The 19,378-nt window shown below is 36.7% G+C and overlaps 1 protein-coding gene and 2 pseudogenes across 6 annotated transcripts in view; 2 read left to right on the top strand and 1 right to left on the bottom strand.

The window, feature by feature from the left end:
• DDX50 (DExD-box helicase 50) overlaps positions 1–19,378 on the bottom strand; it is a 34,300-nt gene that overhangs the window by 9,060 nt on the left and 5,862 nt on the right. For all 6 annotated transcript variants that reach the window (XM_006060328.3, XM_006060329.3, XM_006060326.3 and 3 more), the window contains 7 exons: positions 18,255–18,330; positions 17,688–17,866; positions 15,347–15,464; positions 15,044–15,229; positions 14,423–14,568; positions 8,898–9,047; positions 1,134–1,295 (listed from right to left, as the gene is read on the bottom strand). In XM_006060328.3, coding sequence (XP_006060390.3) covers positions 1,134–1,295; positions 8,898–9,047; positions 14,423–14,568; positions 15,044–15,229; positions 15,347–15,464; positions 17,688–17,866; positions 18,255–18,330 — 1,017 coding nt within the window. The remainder of the gene's footprint in view (positions 1–1,133; positions 1,296–8,897; positions 9,048–14,422; positions 14,569–15,043; positions 15,230–15,346; positions 15,465–17,687; positions 17,867–18,254; positions 18,331–19,378) is intronic.
• On the top strand, positions 2,404–3,679 carry LOC102412061 (annotated as a pseudogene).
• Positions 4,518–4,986, top strand: LOC102408972 (annotated as a pseudogene).

Genomic DNA, 19,378 nt, shown 5'->3' with positions numbered 1-19,378 from the left:
ATACTAGAAACAACTACTACTATGGATAATAACACTTTTATTTCAATCCTGTTGCTCTTTTCAATATTCCAGAGAATATTTATGCTTGAATTCTGCAGTAAAAGGGATGAGATTTAAAACCTTTTTATCCAGCCTATCCCAAGGTTCTTTATATGGCAACTTTTTATACTTGTCTTGCATGATTACATACTTCAAAAGTAAATAAAGAACTTAACCATTTGCAAAGGTACCAGATTCTGATCGATTTAACATTACACTAACAAAAACTGGCTAAGAGCAAGAATAGATAACATATATATTTTTTAATCTAAGCAAAGTCTTGTAAATAAAAGGCAATTTATATAGCTCTTATTTTCTCCAAATCAAATTTCATTTCCTTGCAAAGTAAAAACGCAACGAAATATCAACTTACACCTATTAGAATGGCCATCACCAAAAAGACAAAAGAGAACAGATTAACATTTGTTAATGCTGGTGTGGAGGTGGAGAAAAGATAACTTTATGCACTGTTGGAAACCAATATGGAGGATCCTCAAAAGTTAAAAATAGAATGACCACATGATCCAGTATTACATTTCCAGGAGTATATCCAAAGGATATGAAAACACTAATTCAAAAAGATATCCACACCCCTATGTTCATGGCAGCATTATTTACAATAGTCAAGACACAGAACCAACCTGTGTCCATCAAGAGACAAACAAATAAAAAGGTTTACATGGAATATTACTCAGCCATAAAAAGAGGAAATCCTACCATTTGTGACAACATGGATGAACCTTAAAGGCAATATGCTAAGTGAAATAAGTCAGAGAAAGACAAATACTGTATGATCTCACTTACATATGGAATCTAAACAACAACAAATAAAAAAACTAAACCCATAGAAACAGAGGGTGGTGGGGAGGAGAAATGAAGGGAGGTGGTCAAAAGATATAGACTTTCAATTAAAAGATAATTCCTTTCTTCTTTTATACCTATATGAGAAGATGGGTGGTAGTTGAACCTATTGTGGGCATCAATTCACAACATATATAAAGCAAAGCATAGTGCTATTATGGCTTAAACTTACACAGTGAGGTATGTGAATTATTTTTCAATAAAATTGGTGGGAAAAAACACTCATTTCCTACCTGCGGAGGTGAACTCTGAATCACCAGGTCAACCTCAGGAATGTCCAAACCACGGGCAGCCACGTTGGTTGCCACCAAAACTTTAAAACTACCCTCTCTGAAGCCTTTCAGTGTAATTTCTCTTTGTGACTGAGCGATGTCCCCATGTAAACACTGGGCATTCTATTTGGAAAAAAAGGAAAAGTAAGTGGATAGCACATAGTTAGCAGTGACAGCATCCAGATACTATGTAGTCTGTGCTCTTTTTGTTGCTGTTTTTATTTATTTGGCCACACCGTGCAGCATGCGGGATCGTAGTTCTCCACCAGGGATTGAACCTGCACCCCTGGAGTGCAAGTGTGGAGTCTTAACCACTGGACCAACAAAAAGGGAAGTCCTTCCTCTTTTTGTTGTTGTTTCTAAATCTGGTAATTATAAAAATACATGCTTATTGTTTTTAAAAATCAAACAATGCAGAAAAACGTTTAGCATAAAATGCAAAAGCTTTCCTTAATATCAGTCTCCTAATAAGTAACTGCTAACAGTTCAGTAAATATTCCTCCACACACTATTTTTTAAATACACACACCTCACAAATCCTAGCATATAATTTTATGAATTTATAAAGATGGGATTATACTGGGACTTCCCTGCTGGTCCAGTGGCTAAGACTCTGCACTTTCAATGTATGCAGCCTAGGTTTGATTTCTCAGGGAACTAGATCCCACATGCTACAACTAAGTGTTCACAAGCCACACTAAAGATCCCACATGCTACAACGAAGACCTAGTGCAGCCAAATAAATAACTTAAAAAAGAGAGATTATACTATATATGTATGGTTTTACAACCTACCTTCTAAATTTGTTGTATCTTAGCCATAGATACACATCTACTTAATTTTTTAAAACTACATATAATTTCTTCATATGGCTACAGTATCTTCTTTTCTTTCTGGCTGTGACACATGCAATCTTAGTTTCCCCACCAGGGACTCAGCCCAGCCTCAGCAGTGAAAGCTCTGAGTGCTAACCACTGGATTGCCAGGAAATTCCCAGTATCATTTATTTTAGCAATACCCTACTAATGAACATTTGGGTAGGATCCAAACTTTCACCTTTAGAAACAAGGCTATAGTGAATAACCTTGTACTGTATCTCCAGATCCCTCAGTATATGTATAATTTCAGTAGATTACATGTCTAGAAGTTGAATTCCTAGGTCAAAAATTATAAACATTTAACATTTTAATAGCTACTGTAAAATTGTATTATAAAAAGAAGTTTATAAACAAATAGCATATACACATATGACTGGAGCCACTTATCTGATCTTATAAAAGTAGTTAAAGTACCACAGAAGACACTCCTGATGGATGCTCTTAAAGAAGAATCTGAGATAATTTATGACTTTTGCGTGTGCAACCCTCCCTTTTTTGCCAATCAGTTGGAAGCCAAGGGAGTGAATTCTGAGTGACTTCTCGAAATCCTCGAAGACCCCCACCCAGTTCTGTAAATACAGGAGGAAGCACAGAGATCATGGCAGAAGGAGGTGAATTAGAGTTTGTTAAAAGGATCATCCACGACAGTTTACAGCTTAAAAAAAGATTAAGATGGTATAGCTGTATGCTGGGGAAAAAAATGCAGCCTGGCTCCTCTGAAGGAAGAACTTCACATACAAGCGGTTCCTAAAGTCACCTATACTGAATTCTGCCAGGGTCAGACAATGAGATGGGCTTTGGCTTGGAGTTTTTATGATGACTAACAGTACCATTACCACCCAGTAAGTGAAGAAAACTAGAGAAGCCAAGGAAGCCCATTACGTTTGTAGTCCTCGGGTCTGTGATGAAAGAACTAGCCCTCAAAGCACCATCTCTGGGCCCTGAGACGGTGGAAGGCATCGTGGTTGTGACAACATGGATTGAAAAAATCCTCACTGATCTAAAGGTCCAGCATAAATGAGTTTCCTGTGGAAAGGAGAAATCAGCCTTTTCCTAACAGCCCTAGAAAACTCCTGGATTCACTTGAGGAGGAAGAAAAGAGACCGAGTGAGACAACTGAGAGAAGTGCCCCTAGCTCCCAAGAACGTGATCGAAGCCTTGGAAGAGAAAAAGTCTGCCCCCAAAGAGTCTGGCAGTAGTCAGGATGTTGCCCAGGGCCCCCAGGAGAGTGCCCTCGGGGGTCCTGCTTCACCAGAAGGCGAGTCTGCCACTGTGGGGGGCCACGGCCCCAGCCAGGACTCGCTTTCCCAGGAGGAAAACCCAGAACCCATGGAGGAAGAAAGGAGTGAGGAAAAGGGGGACATGGAGGTTCTGGAAGGTTGTAAAGGCTCTAGTAATGGAGCCCAGGACCACGAGGCTCCTGAGCCCTTCAGCAGCCCAGTGTCTGAAAAAGGGAACCATCTCCAAGGAGTGGCTGGACGTTACTTATTCAAGTGTCTGATAAACGTTAAGAAGGAGGTAGATGACGCCTTAGTTGAAATGCACTGGGTTGAGGGCCAGAACAGGGATTTGATGATCCAGCTTTGTACTTATATACGTAACCAAATTTTCAGGCTTGTTGCTAGTTAACTCCAAATTTCTAGCACAATTGGGAAAGTTCTATAAAGCAGCTTGCTTTGAAGAGTGGCCTGGGGGGTGGCAAGCTGAATTCCATCATTAGCTCACTAGTAACATTATGTGGAATTGTCTTAAAAAACCAACAAATGAGTCCATTTTTAAACACCCGCCTCCTTTAAAAAAAAAAAAATTACAGGGCATTGTAGTATGGTAGTTCAGAGAAAGAACTGTGGTGATCAGCATCAACAAAATGCCATCGGTAAACACATAAGGGATTTAAACCTGACTTAAGCTGATCACCTTTGGAGAAGGAAATGGCAACCCACTCCAGTATTCTTGCCTGGAAAATCCCATGGACAGAGGAACCTTGTGGGCTACAGTCCATGGGGTCCCAAGAGTCAGACACGGCTGAGTGACTTTCACTACTTCACAATAGGAGTGATTAGTTATATTTATCTATTTAACAATACTTAGTCCTAACCACTAGACCACCAGGGAATTCCACACCTATACGTCTGTATTTCTGTACTTATTGACTGCTTGTTATAAGAAAAGCACTGAATAAACACCTTATTTTGTCTTAAAAGTATATTAAAAAATTAATACCAATTTTTAAAATGGGAACATGGGCAGTGAAATATGAAGTGATTTGCCCCAGGTTACAGAGCCAGGAAATAACACAATTGGAATTTATATCGTGTTCTGACTCCAAAGTGGAACTAAACATTATACACAGAAAGAACATGTTAATAAGTGAGAACAATTACAGAAGTAGAACTGTGAGGAATGCCAGTATTTAAAGTGCAAGTAAGAGGAAGACGCGGTCGCGGCTGCTGCAGACTTTTGTGCCGCCCGCTCCTGCTCCTGACTCACCGCTGTTCACTCTCGCCGAGGAACAAGTCGGTCAGGAAGCCACGCCGCAGCCATGGCCTTTAAAGACACCGGCAAGACTCCCGTGGAGCCAGAGGTGGCCATCACCGGATTAGGATCACCCTCACCAGCCGCAACGTGAAGTCTCTGGAGAAGGTGTGTGCTGACCTGATCAGAGGCGCGAAGGAAAAGAATCTCAAAGTGAAAGGACCAGTTCGGATGCCTACCAAGACTCTGAGAATAACTACGAGGAAAACTCCTTGTGGTGAAGGTTCTAAGACTTGGGATCGATTCCAAATGAGGATCCACAAGCGACTCATTGACCTGCACAGTCCTTCTGAAATTGTCAAGCAGATCACTTCCATCAGTATTGAGCCAGGAGTCGAGGTGGAAGTCACCATTGCTGATGCCTAAATCAACCTTTTTAATAAATCGATCATCAGTTGTTATAAAAAAAAAAAAAAAAGTGCAAGTAAGAATATAAAAAGACTTCAACAAAGTTGGGAAAGATTAACCAGGGAAGAAGTAAGAAAACCTGTGTGATATCATGGAACCCAAGTTAGGAGAACTGTTTCAAGAAAAGATACTTTTTTTTAAAGTCAAAAGCAAATATACTTTTCCACAAACATCTATGACAAAATTTAGTGACAAGGTATTTTCATGGTTTCCAAACATAAGCAGGTAGAGACAAAAACCTACTGGGGTGGGGGAGGGGTTTGCTAGCCCTAAGAACACATAGATACTCCCTAGAAAGCATAATGGGGAAAGCATAATTTGAGAAAGTCAGTTGAAACTGGTAGAATTCTTAAACATTTAAGGGTGATCATGAGGAGCCAGAGGTAAAGTGTGAAACCAAATACCAAAAAAATTAGAATTCAAGAAATTTTGCTGAAAAAGCCTGAAACAGTCTGGGCCCAAATGAACTCTCAAACTAACAAACCAATGCTTCTTTGAAGGGACAAAGCCCTGCACTAAGAAATTATTGGACCTAAAATTCAAACTGAGGATGACAGGGATCCCAGAAGCAAAGGAAAGAGATGACTCAGATGAAAGTGAAGGGAAAGTCAATCAGAGCTCAAAAAGTGGGAGACTTTTTTTAAAAAGCTTTATTGAGATATACTTTGTAGACTGTATTCTTAAATACTATCAAAAATAAAAATGGCAGCTCTAGACCTGTGAAGCGAGAAAACTATTCTGACCCATAGCTCCCCATCAAAAGTTTGAAAAGATTAATCCCATCTAAAAATGAGCAACAGAACAGGTTATGGTTAAATACTATAGAAAGTAATTATAATGGAACAAATAAAAATATTCACCAAAACAATGAAAGAGCTCTAGAAAGGAATGCCTGCAAAACAGATAAAGAGTATATATTATATTTCTGAATGAGCTAAAAGAAAATTTTTAAATATTGATACATGAGAGAACAAGAAAAATCAGAATGAGAAAAAGTAAAATATGGGATGAAATGACTCAAAGAAGTAGAAATAAAAGGCAAAGACTTTTCACAAATGAAGACTACACCGGAAGGAATACAAGACCGATTGAACACAACAAATGATACCTTAATTTTGAAAAGTTTGAAAATTTAAATAAAGATTAAAAAATTTGTTATCAAGTGATAAAGGAGAGAGGAAAAAAGAGCCAACATATGTATAACAGGAGTCCTTGAAGGAAAAAACCAAAGCAATCAGACAAACCAAATACCAGAAAAATTAGAATTCAAGAAATTTTGTTGACATTTAAAAATACATACATTTGAAACTACAAATTATATGCACTGTGCATTCATAAAAAGTGAACAACACCGAAATATATTCTAGTGTAACTACTGATTTTTAAAGGAAAAGGAAAAAACACTTGTATTCAGGCAAAAAAACTTAATCAATCACTTATAACAGGAAAAAAATCAGACTGGCATCAGACTTTTTATAGTAGGCTTTATTCCAATGGAAAACATATGTAAGATACTGAAGGAAAAGGTAAACCAAGAATTTTAAATCCAACCAAAATGATTTTAAAGTTACAAACAAGCTATCATCAATACTACCAATACTAAGTCGCTTCAGTCGTGTCCGACTCTGTGCGACCTGAGACGGCAGCCTACCAGGCTCCTCTGTCCCTGGGATTCTCCAGGCAAGAACACTGCAGTGGGTTGCCATTTCCTTCTCCAATGCATGAGAGTGAAAAGTGAATCATGAGCCCTTACTTGGGAATCTTCTAGATACTAAGTGACAGCAAAAATGACTGAAGAGACATTGACACAAGGCCAATGGTGTTATCAATATAGGTTAAAATCATAAAAAGGAAAAAGAACTAGATATTACATATCTCCTGATGGAAGTATATCATCTGTGAAATAAATTTGCACAAACCAACCAACCTCAATTTACAGGAAATACAGAAAACAGCAGCATACTGCTTTCTGTTAAATGGTATCACTCATGAAAACTTGGTTTCTTAACTAATTTAAAAAGCTATAGAAGAAATAGAGGAATCCATGTATTGAAGAGATTTAATGAAATCACTTATTTGGATTCAGATTAAAAAAAAAAAAAACAAGCCATAAAAGAAAAAACAAAGCATGTATGCATGAGGCCATTGAGAATTTGAAGACTGATATTTGAAGATATTAATTTTTTAGATGTCATTAACAGTATTGTGAGTTTTGAAAAAAATAACCCTTTTATTTTAGAAATACATACCCAAATATTTCTGGGTATAATAACATGTTGTCTAGCATTTGCATCAGAATAATTCAAGCACAAGAAGTGAGGGGGCATTTGGATAAAATAATTGTTGCAGCTGAAAAACAAATACACAGGGGCTCATTACACTGTCAACTTCTGTATATGTCTTAGATAAGTTTGAAATTTTCTGTTATAAAAACTTAAAAAAGACATAAGGATTTAGTGTTCTGACCCATTCACTCAGTAAATATTTGCGTTTCAACTTATACACAACTCTACAACATTACCCACTCTTATCCATAGAAACTCATCTTGTTTCACTCTTCTGTGTTTTCAAGATCACATTTGCAAAGTCTTAAGAAAACTTCCAAATAGGAAAAGGAGTACGTCAAGGCTGTATATTGTCACTCTGCTTATTTAACTACTATGCAGAGTACATCATGAGAAACGCTGGGCTGGAAGAAGCACAAGCTGGAATCAAGACTGCCAGGAGAAATATCAATAACCTCAGATATGCAGATGACACCCCCCTTATGGCAGAAAGTGAAGAGGAACTAAAAAGCCTCTTGATGAAACTGAAAGAGGAGAGTGAAAAAGTTGGCTTAAAGCTCAACATTCAGAAAACTAAGATCATGGCATCCGATCCCATCACTTCATGGGAAATAGATGGGGAAACAGTGGAAACAGTGTCAGACTTTATTTTTCTGGGCTCCAAAATCACTGCAGATGGTGATTGCAGCCATGAAATTAAAAGACGCTCATTCCCTGGAAGAAAAGTTATGACCAACCTAGATAGCATATTGAAAAGCAGAGACATTACTTTGCCAACAAAGGTCCATCTAGTCAAGGCTATGGTTTTTCCAGTGGTCATGTATGGAGGTGAGAGTTGGACTGTGAAGAAAGGTGAGTGCCGAAGAATTGATGCTTTTGAACTGTGGTGTTGGAGGAGACTCTTGAGAGTCCCTTGGACTGCAAGGAGATCCAACCAGTCCATTCTAAAGGAAATCAGTCCTGGGTGTTCTTTGGAAGGAATGATGCTAAAGCTGAAACTCCAGTACTTTGGCCACCTCATGTGAAGAGTTGACTCATTGGAAAAGACTGTGATGCTGGGAGGGATTGGGGGCAGGAGGAAAAGGGGATGACAGAGGATGAGATGGCTGGATGGAATCACCGACTTGATGGATGGGAGTTTGAGTGAACTCCGGTGGATGAGGATGGACAGGGAGGCCTGGCGTGCTGTGATTCATGGGGTGGCAAAGAGTCAGACATGACTGAGCGACTGAACTGAACTGAAGCAAACTTCTGATGAAAATGGATAGAATTCAGGATTTTCCTGGTGGTCAAGCAGCTAAGACTCCACATGCCAATTTCTGGGCAGGGAACTAGATCCCATATGCTGCAACTAAAGATCTCACATGCTGCAACTAAGATCCAGCATAGCCAAATAAATAAACAGTTGCAAGAGGATTTAGAAATCTTATATTAAAAAAAAAAACTGACAGAATTCTATCCTGACTTAACAGATCATGACAGGCTGGCTCTAACATCTTTCTGAATTAGACTCAACTCTAAGAATGACAATCAAACCTAGATTACAAAGGACATGACTTTTTTACCTAGTGATTCATAATCTATAATCTCAATTAAAGAAATCATGAAAAAAGACTTACCTGTTTTATGTGTGGATTCATGGCCATTTCAGTTACATTCTTTTTGGTCTCACAGAAGATAATAGCCCTCCCTTCAGACCCACTGTAGACTTGAAGGACATCTCCAATAACTGCTGGCCTCTGAGACCAGTGGCACTGGATGGCCAAATGCTTTGAGGAAAGAAAATACCAAATATCTGCTTCATTCAAATTATTGAAAAGATTTCTTGTCTACATTTATTTCTATTTGTTCAAGAATTGGTCTTCCTGGAACACAATAAGACAATGATACTCCCCGATGCCACTTTAAAACAGCCATCAACAAGTGAAACGATAGGCAAATTGTAGTACACTTATACAGCGGAATCCTATTCAGCAGGTAAAAGGAATCAGCTACTGATCTATACAACAATATAGATGAGTCTCAAAACGTATCCTAGGTGAATGAAGCCTTACAGAAAGGTACACACAATACGATTCCATTTATATAAAGTTTTAGAACAGGCAAAACTAATCTATGATGGAAAACACACAACAGTGGTTTGCCTCTGAAAGGGGAATGGGCAGAGGCAGAGGGAACTTTCTGTGATGATGGTATAATATTCTTTATTTTGATAGGGGTTTGGGTTGCACACATGCATGACTCTACCAAAATGAAGCAAATGTACACTTAAAATCTTGCATTTTGTTGTATGTAAATCTTATCTTAAAAACTGTAAATATTAGGTGGATGAACCTCAAAAACATGCTAAGTCAAAGAAGTCCAACACAAAAAAGCCACGTGTTGTAATGATTACATTTATATGAAATATCCAGAAGAAGTAAATCCAAAGAAACAGAAAGAAGATTGGTGGCTGCCTGGGGCTAGGATAAGGTGGGAATGGACAGTGACTGCTAAACAGCTACAGGATTTCCTTTTCAGGTAATGAAGTGTTTTGGAAGTAAAGAGAAGCAATGGTTGTGTAATACCATGAATGTACTAAATGACTCTGAACTGCACACTTCAAAGTGTTTAATTTTAGCTATGCAAACTTTACCTCAATTTAAAAAATTACATGTAAATATTGAAATCTAGCTAAAGATATGCACACTAAAATACTTATGGGGAGGGAATTCAATGTCAGTCCAGTGGTTAGAACTCCAAGCTTTCACTGCTGAGGGCAAGGGTTCAATCCCTCAACTAAGATCCTGCAAGTGGCACAGTACAGCCAAAAGACAAAAACAACTTACAGGGAAGTATACGATTTCTGTAATTTGAAGTAAATTAAAAAATCAGATAGATATAAGGGATGAGTAGACAAGCAATAAGCAAATACAGCAAAATATTATTGGCAGAATCTAGCTGATGGGTACATGGGTGTTCACTATAAAATTCTCTCAGCTTTCAGTGTTTGAAAATCTTCATGATAAAATGTTGAGGAAAAATCTACTGTAACATTTTAAATCCATACATTTTAACATACTATATCTCAATAAAATTGTTTAAAACAATTAATTATTGAACACATGGAAAACACAGACAAGCACAAAGAAGAAAATTAAGAATCATCTGTACCAGGTAAATCAAAGTCTTGCTTCTTCCTCTCCACCTCTCAAAAATAAAAATAAAAAAGCAGGGCTTCCCTGGTGGCTCAGCAGTAAAAAAATATTCCTGCCAATGCAGGACACCAGGGTTCAATCCCTGATCCAGGAAGATCCCACATCAAGTGCACCCCAACTATTGAGCTTGTGCTCTAGAGCCCCAGAGCTACTAACTACAGAGCTCACGTGCCACGACTACGGAACCTTGCGTGCCCTAGAGCCAGAGTTCTGCAACAAGAGAAGCCATCACAATGAGAAGCCGTATACCACAACTAGAGAGAAGCCCCTACTTGCTGCAACTAGAGAAAAACCCATGCAGCAACGATGACCCAGCACAGCTATAAATAAATTTTTAAAATATCAGGTTGGTGCAAAGTAATAATGGTTTTTGCACTGTTGATATTTGCCATTTGATATTGGACAACATTCTAAATGAGGTTATCTTATACATTATTTTACTGTGCATTTCTCGCTTTATGGGGGTTTTTTTGCTAATAACTTATCACTTATTTTATACTATGGAAATGATGTTACACAAAATAGCAAATTCGAGTAATTTTCTTATTTGAGTTCAAAATGGGTCATACAACAGCAGAGACAACTCACAACATCAGCAACACATTTGGCCCAGGAACTGCTAATGAACATACAGTGTCGTAGTGGTTCAAGTAGTTTTGAAAAGGAGACAAGAGCCCTGAAGATGAGGAGCATAGTGGCTGGCCATCGGAAGTTGGCAACAACCAATTGAGAGGATTATCAAACCTGATCCTCTTACAACTGCACAACAGGTTGCAGAAGAACTCAAAAGTTGACCATTCTACGGTTGTTTGGCTTTTGAAACAAACTGGAAAGGTGAAAAAGCTTGATAAGTGGATGCCTCATGAGCTGACCAAAAATTTTTTTTAAATCATCATTTTGAAGCGTTGTCTTCCCTTATTCTACGGAACAAATAACGAACCATTTCTCGATTGGATTATGCTGCTGCTGCTGCTAAGTCACTTCAGTCGTGTCCAACTCTGTGCGACCCCATAGACAGCAGCCCACCAGGCTCCCCCGTCCCTGGGATTCTCCAGGCAAGAACACTGGAGTGGGTTGCCATTTCCTTCTCCAATGCAGGAAAGTGAAAAGTGAAAGTGAAGTCGCTCAGTCGTGTCTGACTCTTAGCGACCCCATGGACTGCAGCCCACCAGGATCCTCTGTCCATGGGATTTTCCAGGCAAGAGTACTGGAGTGGGGTGCCATTGCCTTCTCTGCAATTGGATTATGACATGCAATGAAAAGTGGATTTTATATGACAACCAGTGACGATCAGCTTGGTAGTTGGACTGAGAAGAAGCTCCAAGGCACTTCCCAAAGCCAAACTTGCACCAAAAGATCACGGTCATTGTTTGGTGGTCTGCTGCCCATCTTATCCACTATAGCTTTCTGAATCCTGGCAAAATCATTACATCTGAGAAGTATGCTCAACAAATTGATGAGAAGCACTGAAAACTGCAACCCCTGCCACCAGCATTGGTCAAAAGAAGGGGTCCAATTCTTCTCCATGACAACACCCGACTGCACATTGCATGACCAACACTTCAAAAGTTGAACTATGAAGTTTTGCTTCATCTGCCACATTCACCTGACCTCTTGCCACTGACTACCACTTCTTCAAGCATCTTGACAACTTTTTTGTAGGGAAAACGCTTCCACAATCAGCAGGAAGAAGAAAATGCTTTCCAAGATTTCACTGAATCCCAAAGCATGGATTTTTATGCTAGAAGAATAAGCAAACTTATTTCTTGTTGGCAAAAATGTGCTGATTGTAATGGTTCTTATTTTAATTAATAAAGATATGTTTGAACCTAGTTTTATTGATTTAAAATTCACAGTCCCAAACCGTAATTACGTCTACACCAACCTAACAAATAAATAAAAATAAAAAGATCCTGAATCTCATCAAGCCTGACAATCTAACCATCAACTCACAGGAAAATTAAAGCAGAGGAACATGTTAACTAACACCAGAGTTGCAAATCAGCAAACTGAAACTATGGGAAACTTGAAAGACAATTTTTTATTCAATTAAAAACTGCAAAGAAGGGACAGAGGAAACTATATTTAAAAGATTTAATAGATGAATGAATAAAGATATATACGATGGAATATTACTCAGTGACAAATAAGAAAATGAAACCTTGCCATTTTCAACTACATGGATGAATCTAGAAAATATCAGACAGAGAAAGACAAATACTGTATGATCTCATTTATATGTGGAATCCTAAAAAACAAAACACAAAAAAAATGAAAACAGAAACATAGATACAAAATACAAAACAGTGGTACTGTTTTGAAGTGCAAAGTGGCGGGGGGGGGGACTTGTGACAGGGATTGACAGGTAAAAACTTCTAGTTCTAAAATAAATACACCACAGGGATGCAATATACAGCATAAGGAATACAGTCAAAAATATTGCAACAACTTAGTATGGGAACAGATGGTTATCAGATTTATTGTGGTGATCATTTCATAACATATGCAAATATCAGATCACTATTTAGTACACCTGAAACTAACATAATATTGCATATCAACTATATTTCAGTTTTTAAAAAGAAAAAGATACAGTGAATAAACAAACATTCAACACAAGAATTAAAAAAAAAAAATTAAAACACATATAAACCAGTAGCAATATAAAGATCTTATGTGAATCCATATTCAAACGTACTACTTACCAAAAAAAGGACAAATAGGATAATGTGAACACTAGCTATTTAAAGATATTTTTAAAAATTGTTTTTTTCTACTGTGATGGTAACTTTGTGTTTTTGTTTTTAAAGAGCTCTTCTTTCCCATAAGTAATCATCAGTATTAGTTTGATGCTTATCCTTCCCACCTATCCACCTATAAATATCTAAAGAATCTATTTAGGATTATTTGTGTATCTTTTAAAATAGTACGATTCTGTACTTAGAATTTTGTAATCTGGTTTTTATCACTCAAATTCTTTTTAGCCATTATGTTGTGTTTATAGATCATACTCTTGCTCATCTGGACTATTTTAATCTACGTACACATGTATGTACATCTATCAAATGTAAAGGTGACATATGTGATACATGCTATGCTATGCTATGCTAAGTCACTTCAGTCGTGTCCGACTCTGTGTGACCCCAGAGATGGCAGCACACCAGGCTCCCCCGTCCCTGGGATTCTCCAGGCAAGAACACTGGAGTGGGTGGCCATTCCCTTCTCCAATGCATGAAAGGGAAAAGTGAAAGTGAAGTCGCTCAGTCGTGTGCGACTCCTAGCGACCCCATGGACTGCAGCCCACCAGGCTCCTCCATCCATGGAATTTTCCAGGCAAGTATACTGGAATGGCGTGCCATTGCCTTCTCCTATGTGATACATACTTGTCAAAAATAATGCAAATATTACCTTAATTCTCTTAAAAAAATATACTACAAGTTTAAATTTTCATCGAGTCAAAATTATAAAGCTTTTCCTTTATGGTGTCTTCTACTTTATGTCTAGAAAAGCCTTCCCTCCCTGAAATCAAATAATGATCTACAAACTGCTGTAAATTATTATATGGCTTAATTTTTTTAAATATTGGTGAATACGGTTGGTACAGGGTATGAAATGAGGATCTTTATTCCACCTAAGCTTTAATATATTATCCCAACACCAGCAAACTGTGATCAGTCACCTCACTTCTCACATTCTACATACTTTAAATCTGTCTCTATGGATATATGTATCTCTCCCCTGTTAGGACTTGCCTGTTCACAAACTTGTTCCCCTATTTAACTCTGCTCCTCAGTCTTAGACCATAGAAATACCTAGGCATCTTATTGACTAAGGACCAAAAACAAAAGATTTGGCCTGAATTGGTACCAAAAAACATACATTTAGCTTCAACAAATTTCAAAACACCAACTAAAAGCTAAAATCTATCATAATGGAAAGCTACTTACTTCCACAGTAGTTGCAGCCTTTTGAGTCATTTTCCCAACAAGGTCAACCTGTTCATATCTGGATTTCATATATTTTTTTGCAACTTTGTATACCCACTGTGGGCAAGTTGCAGAAAAAAGCAAAGTCTGAGGATTGTCTTCAGAATCTTAAATAAACAAAAAGAATTCAAATGCTTTATTTCTTAATATCCCACAAGACAGTCAGCTCTTAAAAATCCCCCCAAACTTCAAAGAAATTATGAATAATTCAAAACTTGGGGTGAATTTTGAACTTTACTGCAGTTATTAAAACTTTCAATTTTCAAAACTGAGGGAAAATATGAAGAAAACTGAACCCAAGAGGAAGATGCAAATTTAAGAAAGAACAATAAGCAAAGAAATCAGTAAGTTAGTAAAACTACTTTTATAAAATAATATATGTAAGAAAACATGGAAAGCAAAGAAAATGGTTAATGTGTACTACTAAACATTCTTGTTCAGGAAGAAAAGATACCAAATACTTTTAGTCTTGTTAGAACACTGGGGACATGTATCAATATTAAAAATTATAAAATAAACAATTCATAAGCTTTTAGATAAGAGAATAATTGCTAAATGTGCTTATTTTGAATTAGTATATACCAGTTTTGTAGGACTCATGGAGAATGTCTTCAACTTGTTCAGCAAAACCTAAATCTAACATTTGATCCACTTCATCAAGCACAACGTGGCGCAGTTTAGAAAGATCTAACCGGCCGCTCTGCAGATGGTCTTTGATACGACCTGGGGTCCCAACCAAGATGTCAATACCATTTCGAATATGATTAACTGTGAGAGGAGAGAAATGTAATACAGAAACTTCAAATATAGATTTTCACATCATACTTTTTTTTAGATTTCAGCAGCAAATAGATCTTTGTGCCACCATCACATATAGTTACTCACTTTGGCTTTGATATGATGTTCCACCATAAAAACATGCCACACTGAGTTTCCTAGTTATATCTTTGAAGTCTTTGGCTACTTGGTTTGCCAGTTCCCTTGTAGGAGCCAAAACAAGTACCTGAGCAAAAGGTTTAAGAAACAAAAAAATAAATTTCTATAGACTTCTAAATTCAAACTGAGACTTTTTAACTTTTTAAAGATGCATTTAAAACTAGAAATCTCACCATTGTCATTGTATTTAAAGACAGAGCACAAACAATAACAAGGATGGCTTATGTTTATTATATCCTCCTTTATTTCCTTCTGGAGAAGGAAATGGCAACCCACTCTAGTATTCTTGCCTGGAAAATTCCATGGACAGAGGAGCCTGGCAGGCTATAGCCCATGGGGTCACAAGAGTTGGACATGACTTACGAACTGAAAACCACCATTACTTCCTTCAGATCTCTTTTCAAAAGTCACTTTCTCAAAAGGATTCCTAACCTTCTTTTCATATCCTCCCAACCTTGATTAACTGTTTCTTCTTAACACTTATACTGTATAAAATATTTATATTCTACATATTTGCTCACCGTCTATCTTGCTCACTAAAATGTAAGCTCCATGAAGGCAGGGATTTATGTCAGTGTGAGCTACTATATTTCCTGGACTTCAAACAGTGCCTGGCACAAAACAGATACTCAAAAAAATATTTGTTGAATGAATGAATGAATCTCCAACATGTGCCATTTTTTAAAAAGAAACGGTTCAATTTATTTAAATTGCAATTAGCATATAAAATTGAATTTGTAGCTAGCACCAGAGAAGGGAGGGCTTCCCAGCTGGTGCTAGCAGTGAAGAGCCCGCCTGCCAATGTGGGAGTTGTACAGAGATGTGAGTGTGATCCCTGGGTAGGTAAGATCCCCTGGAGAAGGACATGGCAGCCCACTCCAGTATTCTTGCCTGCAGAATTCCTTGGATAGATGAACCTAGTGGGCTATAGTCCATAGGGTCTCAAAGAGTCAGAGACAACCGAAGTGACTTAGCACGCACACATCGGAGAATGGTCTTAACTGTTTGGGGTTTAATGAGAGGAGCTTCTTCTACACAGGATTCCAAGAGACTTACTTGTTTTATTAAGCAAATAAAACTCATGCTTCAAACAGGTTATACAGAAATTGATTTACACTTCATTTCCCTTTTTTTATATTTTGAAACTGCAGATTTAACAAAAGGTAGCCATAACCTTTCTGTGTACAGGGTCAATTATAATTATGCAAACAATAGTGCCTTACACGATTTAATTTAATCCTCACAAAAAAAAACCTATGGTGTGGTATTATCTTCCCAATTTTACAAATGCGTAACATGAGTCTTAGAGAAGTTGAGTCTCGTCCAAGATCAAATAGCTAGAAGTGACAGAGTTGGAATCTCCAGTAGTATCCTTGTAGCATGAAAGTTTTGAAGATAGTGTTGGGATTGTGTCCTATTGCTATTACTTTCAATCTTCCTAATTTCACCTAAGAAACAGAACTCTCTAATCCAAGACCATTATTATTTAATTATAGTCATATATGTGAATTTACTTTCACACTATTGGGGATCCCCAGGTACCAGGGACTGAACCTGTGCCCCCTGCAGTGGAAGCCTGGAGTCTTAGCCACTTGATGGCCAGGGAAGTCCCAATACTGTTGTTTTTCTTCTGCACTTTTATGAACCTGAAAGTGAACACAGGTTCTAAAAAGGTCAAAGTTTAGGCCAAAATTTCACTAGGTCCTCTCTGTTCTTTACTGCTGATATTATTAAGACAGATCTTCAGTGTCATATCTATAATACTCTTAAAGTCAATCAATAAAATAAATATTATTTACTGAATGACCAAATAAATCAATACCTCTAGCAAAATCACTGTTTAAAAGCAAAGGTTAGAAAAAAAAAAGCAAAGGTTAGGAATGAAAAAAGAAGAAATTAGATATGCTGGCTTCATAATATACAGTTATCAAAGACATCTATGGATCCATAGACATTACATTCATATGCAATAACTCACTTTAGCTTCACTTGAGATTTATCTTAAAAATCAAACTTTTGCTTTAGGCCCCAAATTTTTACTTTATGCCCCAGGAGTAACTTTTCTATCTTTGGGGCACTTGAATTGAAGACCAGTATACTGTTTTTCTTTTTTTGGGCCATGCCATGCAGTTTGCAGGATCTTAGTTCCCTGACCAGGGTCTGAACCAGGGTCATGGCAGTAGAAGCACTAAGTCTTAACCACTGAACCACCAAGAAATTTCCAAGACCAGTATATTCTTTCTTTCTCTTTCCATTAATGTTTAAACCTTTTACTCCCTATAATGGTTACCTTTGGTGAGCGGCTTTTTTTAATTGTCTCTTGATTTCTTTGGAGTCTTTCAATCAAGGGGATGGCAAAAGAGAATGTCTTTCCTGTTCCTGTCCGTGCTTGAGCAATTAAATCTTTTCCTTCATATACAGGACCAAAAGTCTTAACTTGAATTGGAAAGAGATATGTTACCCCTCGACCTGTAAAACGAGATTTCATTGAAATATTTACCTAAGACTAGCATTAGGAAAAATATATTTATTTGAAATTAACATTTCTAAAAAAAACAAAGAAAAGAAAGAAATTAACATTTCTGATTCATCAATATGTGCCTAAAGATATACCACCTAGCAGCATCTACAGCTATTCCTACCCCAAAGAGGAATTGGTCTCAACTTTTAACAAATACATTCAATTCTTTAAAGTTAAACTAATCAGAACACCCAAAAAATGATGTAGAAATAATTGCAATTATAAAAGCTATTTCTCTATGTTTTGTACATTTTCCTCTGGGTCAGAAAAGGTACAAGAGTTTTCTACAATCTAGTTTTAGATTTTCAATTGCCTATGCGTTAAAATTCATTGTACCTTTCAGAAGCTTTATAGTCTCTTCAGAAATAGGGAAATTGGAGAAGCCTCCTTCTTTCTGTTGACGTGTTAGGGTCTGTCAAAATGAAATCAAAGTTCTAATATAGTTCATATCCAACTAGGTATTTAGAATCTTTCATGCATTTACTGCTTTTAGTTTTACTAAAGGAGCTAGCAAATCAATTTTTCGTTAGTACTTGCAAAAACTGTGTAACTTACAAGATAAATTAATGGGAAATTCTTTTAATCTCAAAAGTATCCCTTTAAACATCAAGCTTATTTAATACATTTTCCCATAAAGCATTTAAAAACGATTAACTCACACATAAAACTTCCTTTAGACATACATTTACTACATAAATCAAAATATAATTCCACTTGACTAAGATATTACAGAAGAGTTATTCAATAACTCCATATTCACAGATATAGATAGTATTAATTACGAGATTAACACCAGGCTATAAACCAGCCTCAAAAGAAACTAAGCAACGAGGAAAGTAAATTGTTTCTAAAAGTTAAGTAAGTTGTTCTATGAATCTAAAAAGCATATTTTAGTCCACTCATACAAGGAAAAGTTCCTGTAAGCTTGAAAATTTCTCTAATATATATATACAGGTTATACATATATATATTATAATTTAACATCTATTGAAAACTTCATGTATTAGTCAATGCATATACAGAACAAAGACAATATATCTACTTATAAACTTTATTATTGGTTGTTTAAAGAAAGTAATTATAAAATCATACAAAACAGCAATTTGCAAACCAAGAACCAGATAAAAGACATAATATCAAATGCAAATGTAATCCATTTAAGCAAACCTAAATGCTGTTATTTTTTTAAGATTAAAAGAAAAAATTTTATTACAAAACTAATACATTTTCATTGCAGAAATTTTAGAAACCACATATTAATAGAAAAACATTTTAAAGTTATCTACAATCTGGTCAGTTAAAACCACATTTGAAACACATACTTGTCCAATCCTCACTCTATGCATATATACATTTTTAAATTAAATAAAATCATACTGTATATACTATTTTGTAATCTTTTTTTGCATTTAATAGGACAGACTGAATATCGTTGTAACATACTTATGCTCTTTAGAATC

The sequence above is a fragment of the Bubalus bubalis genome, chromosome 4 (genome assembly GCF_019923935.1).
Source record: "Bubalus bubalis isolate 160015118507 breed Murrah chromosome 4, NDDB_SH_1, whole genome shotgun sequence".
Classification (NCBI taxonomy): domain Eukaryota; kingdom Metazoa; phylum Chordata; class Mammalia; order Artiodactyla; family Bovidae; genus Bubalus; species Bubalus bubalis.
Note: the sequence above shows the minus strand (reverse complement) of the source record. Positions and strands in the feature narration are given on the sequence as shown.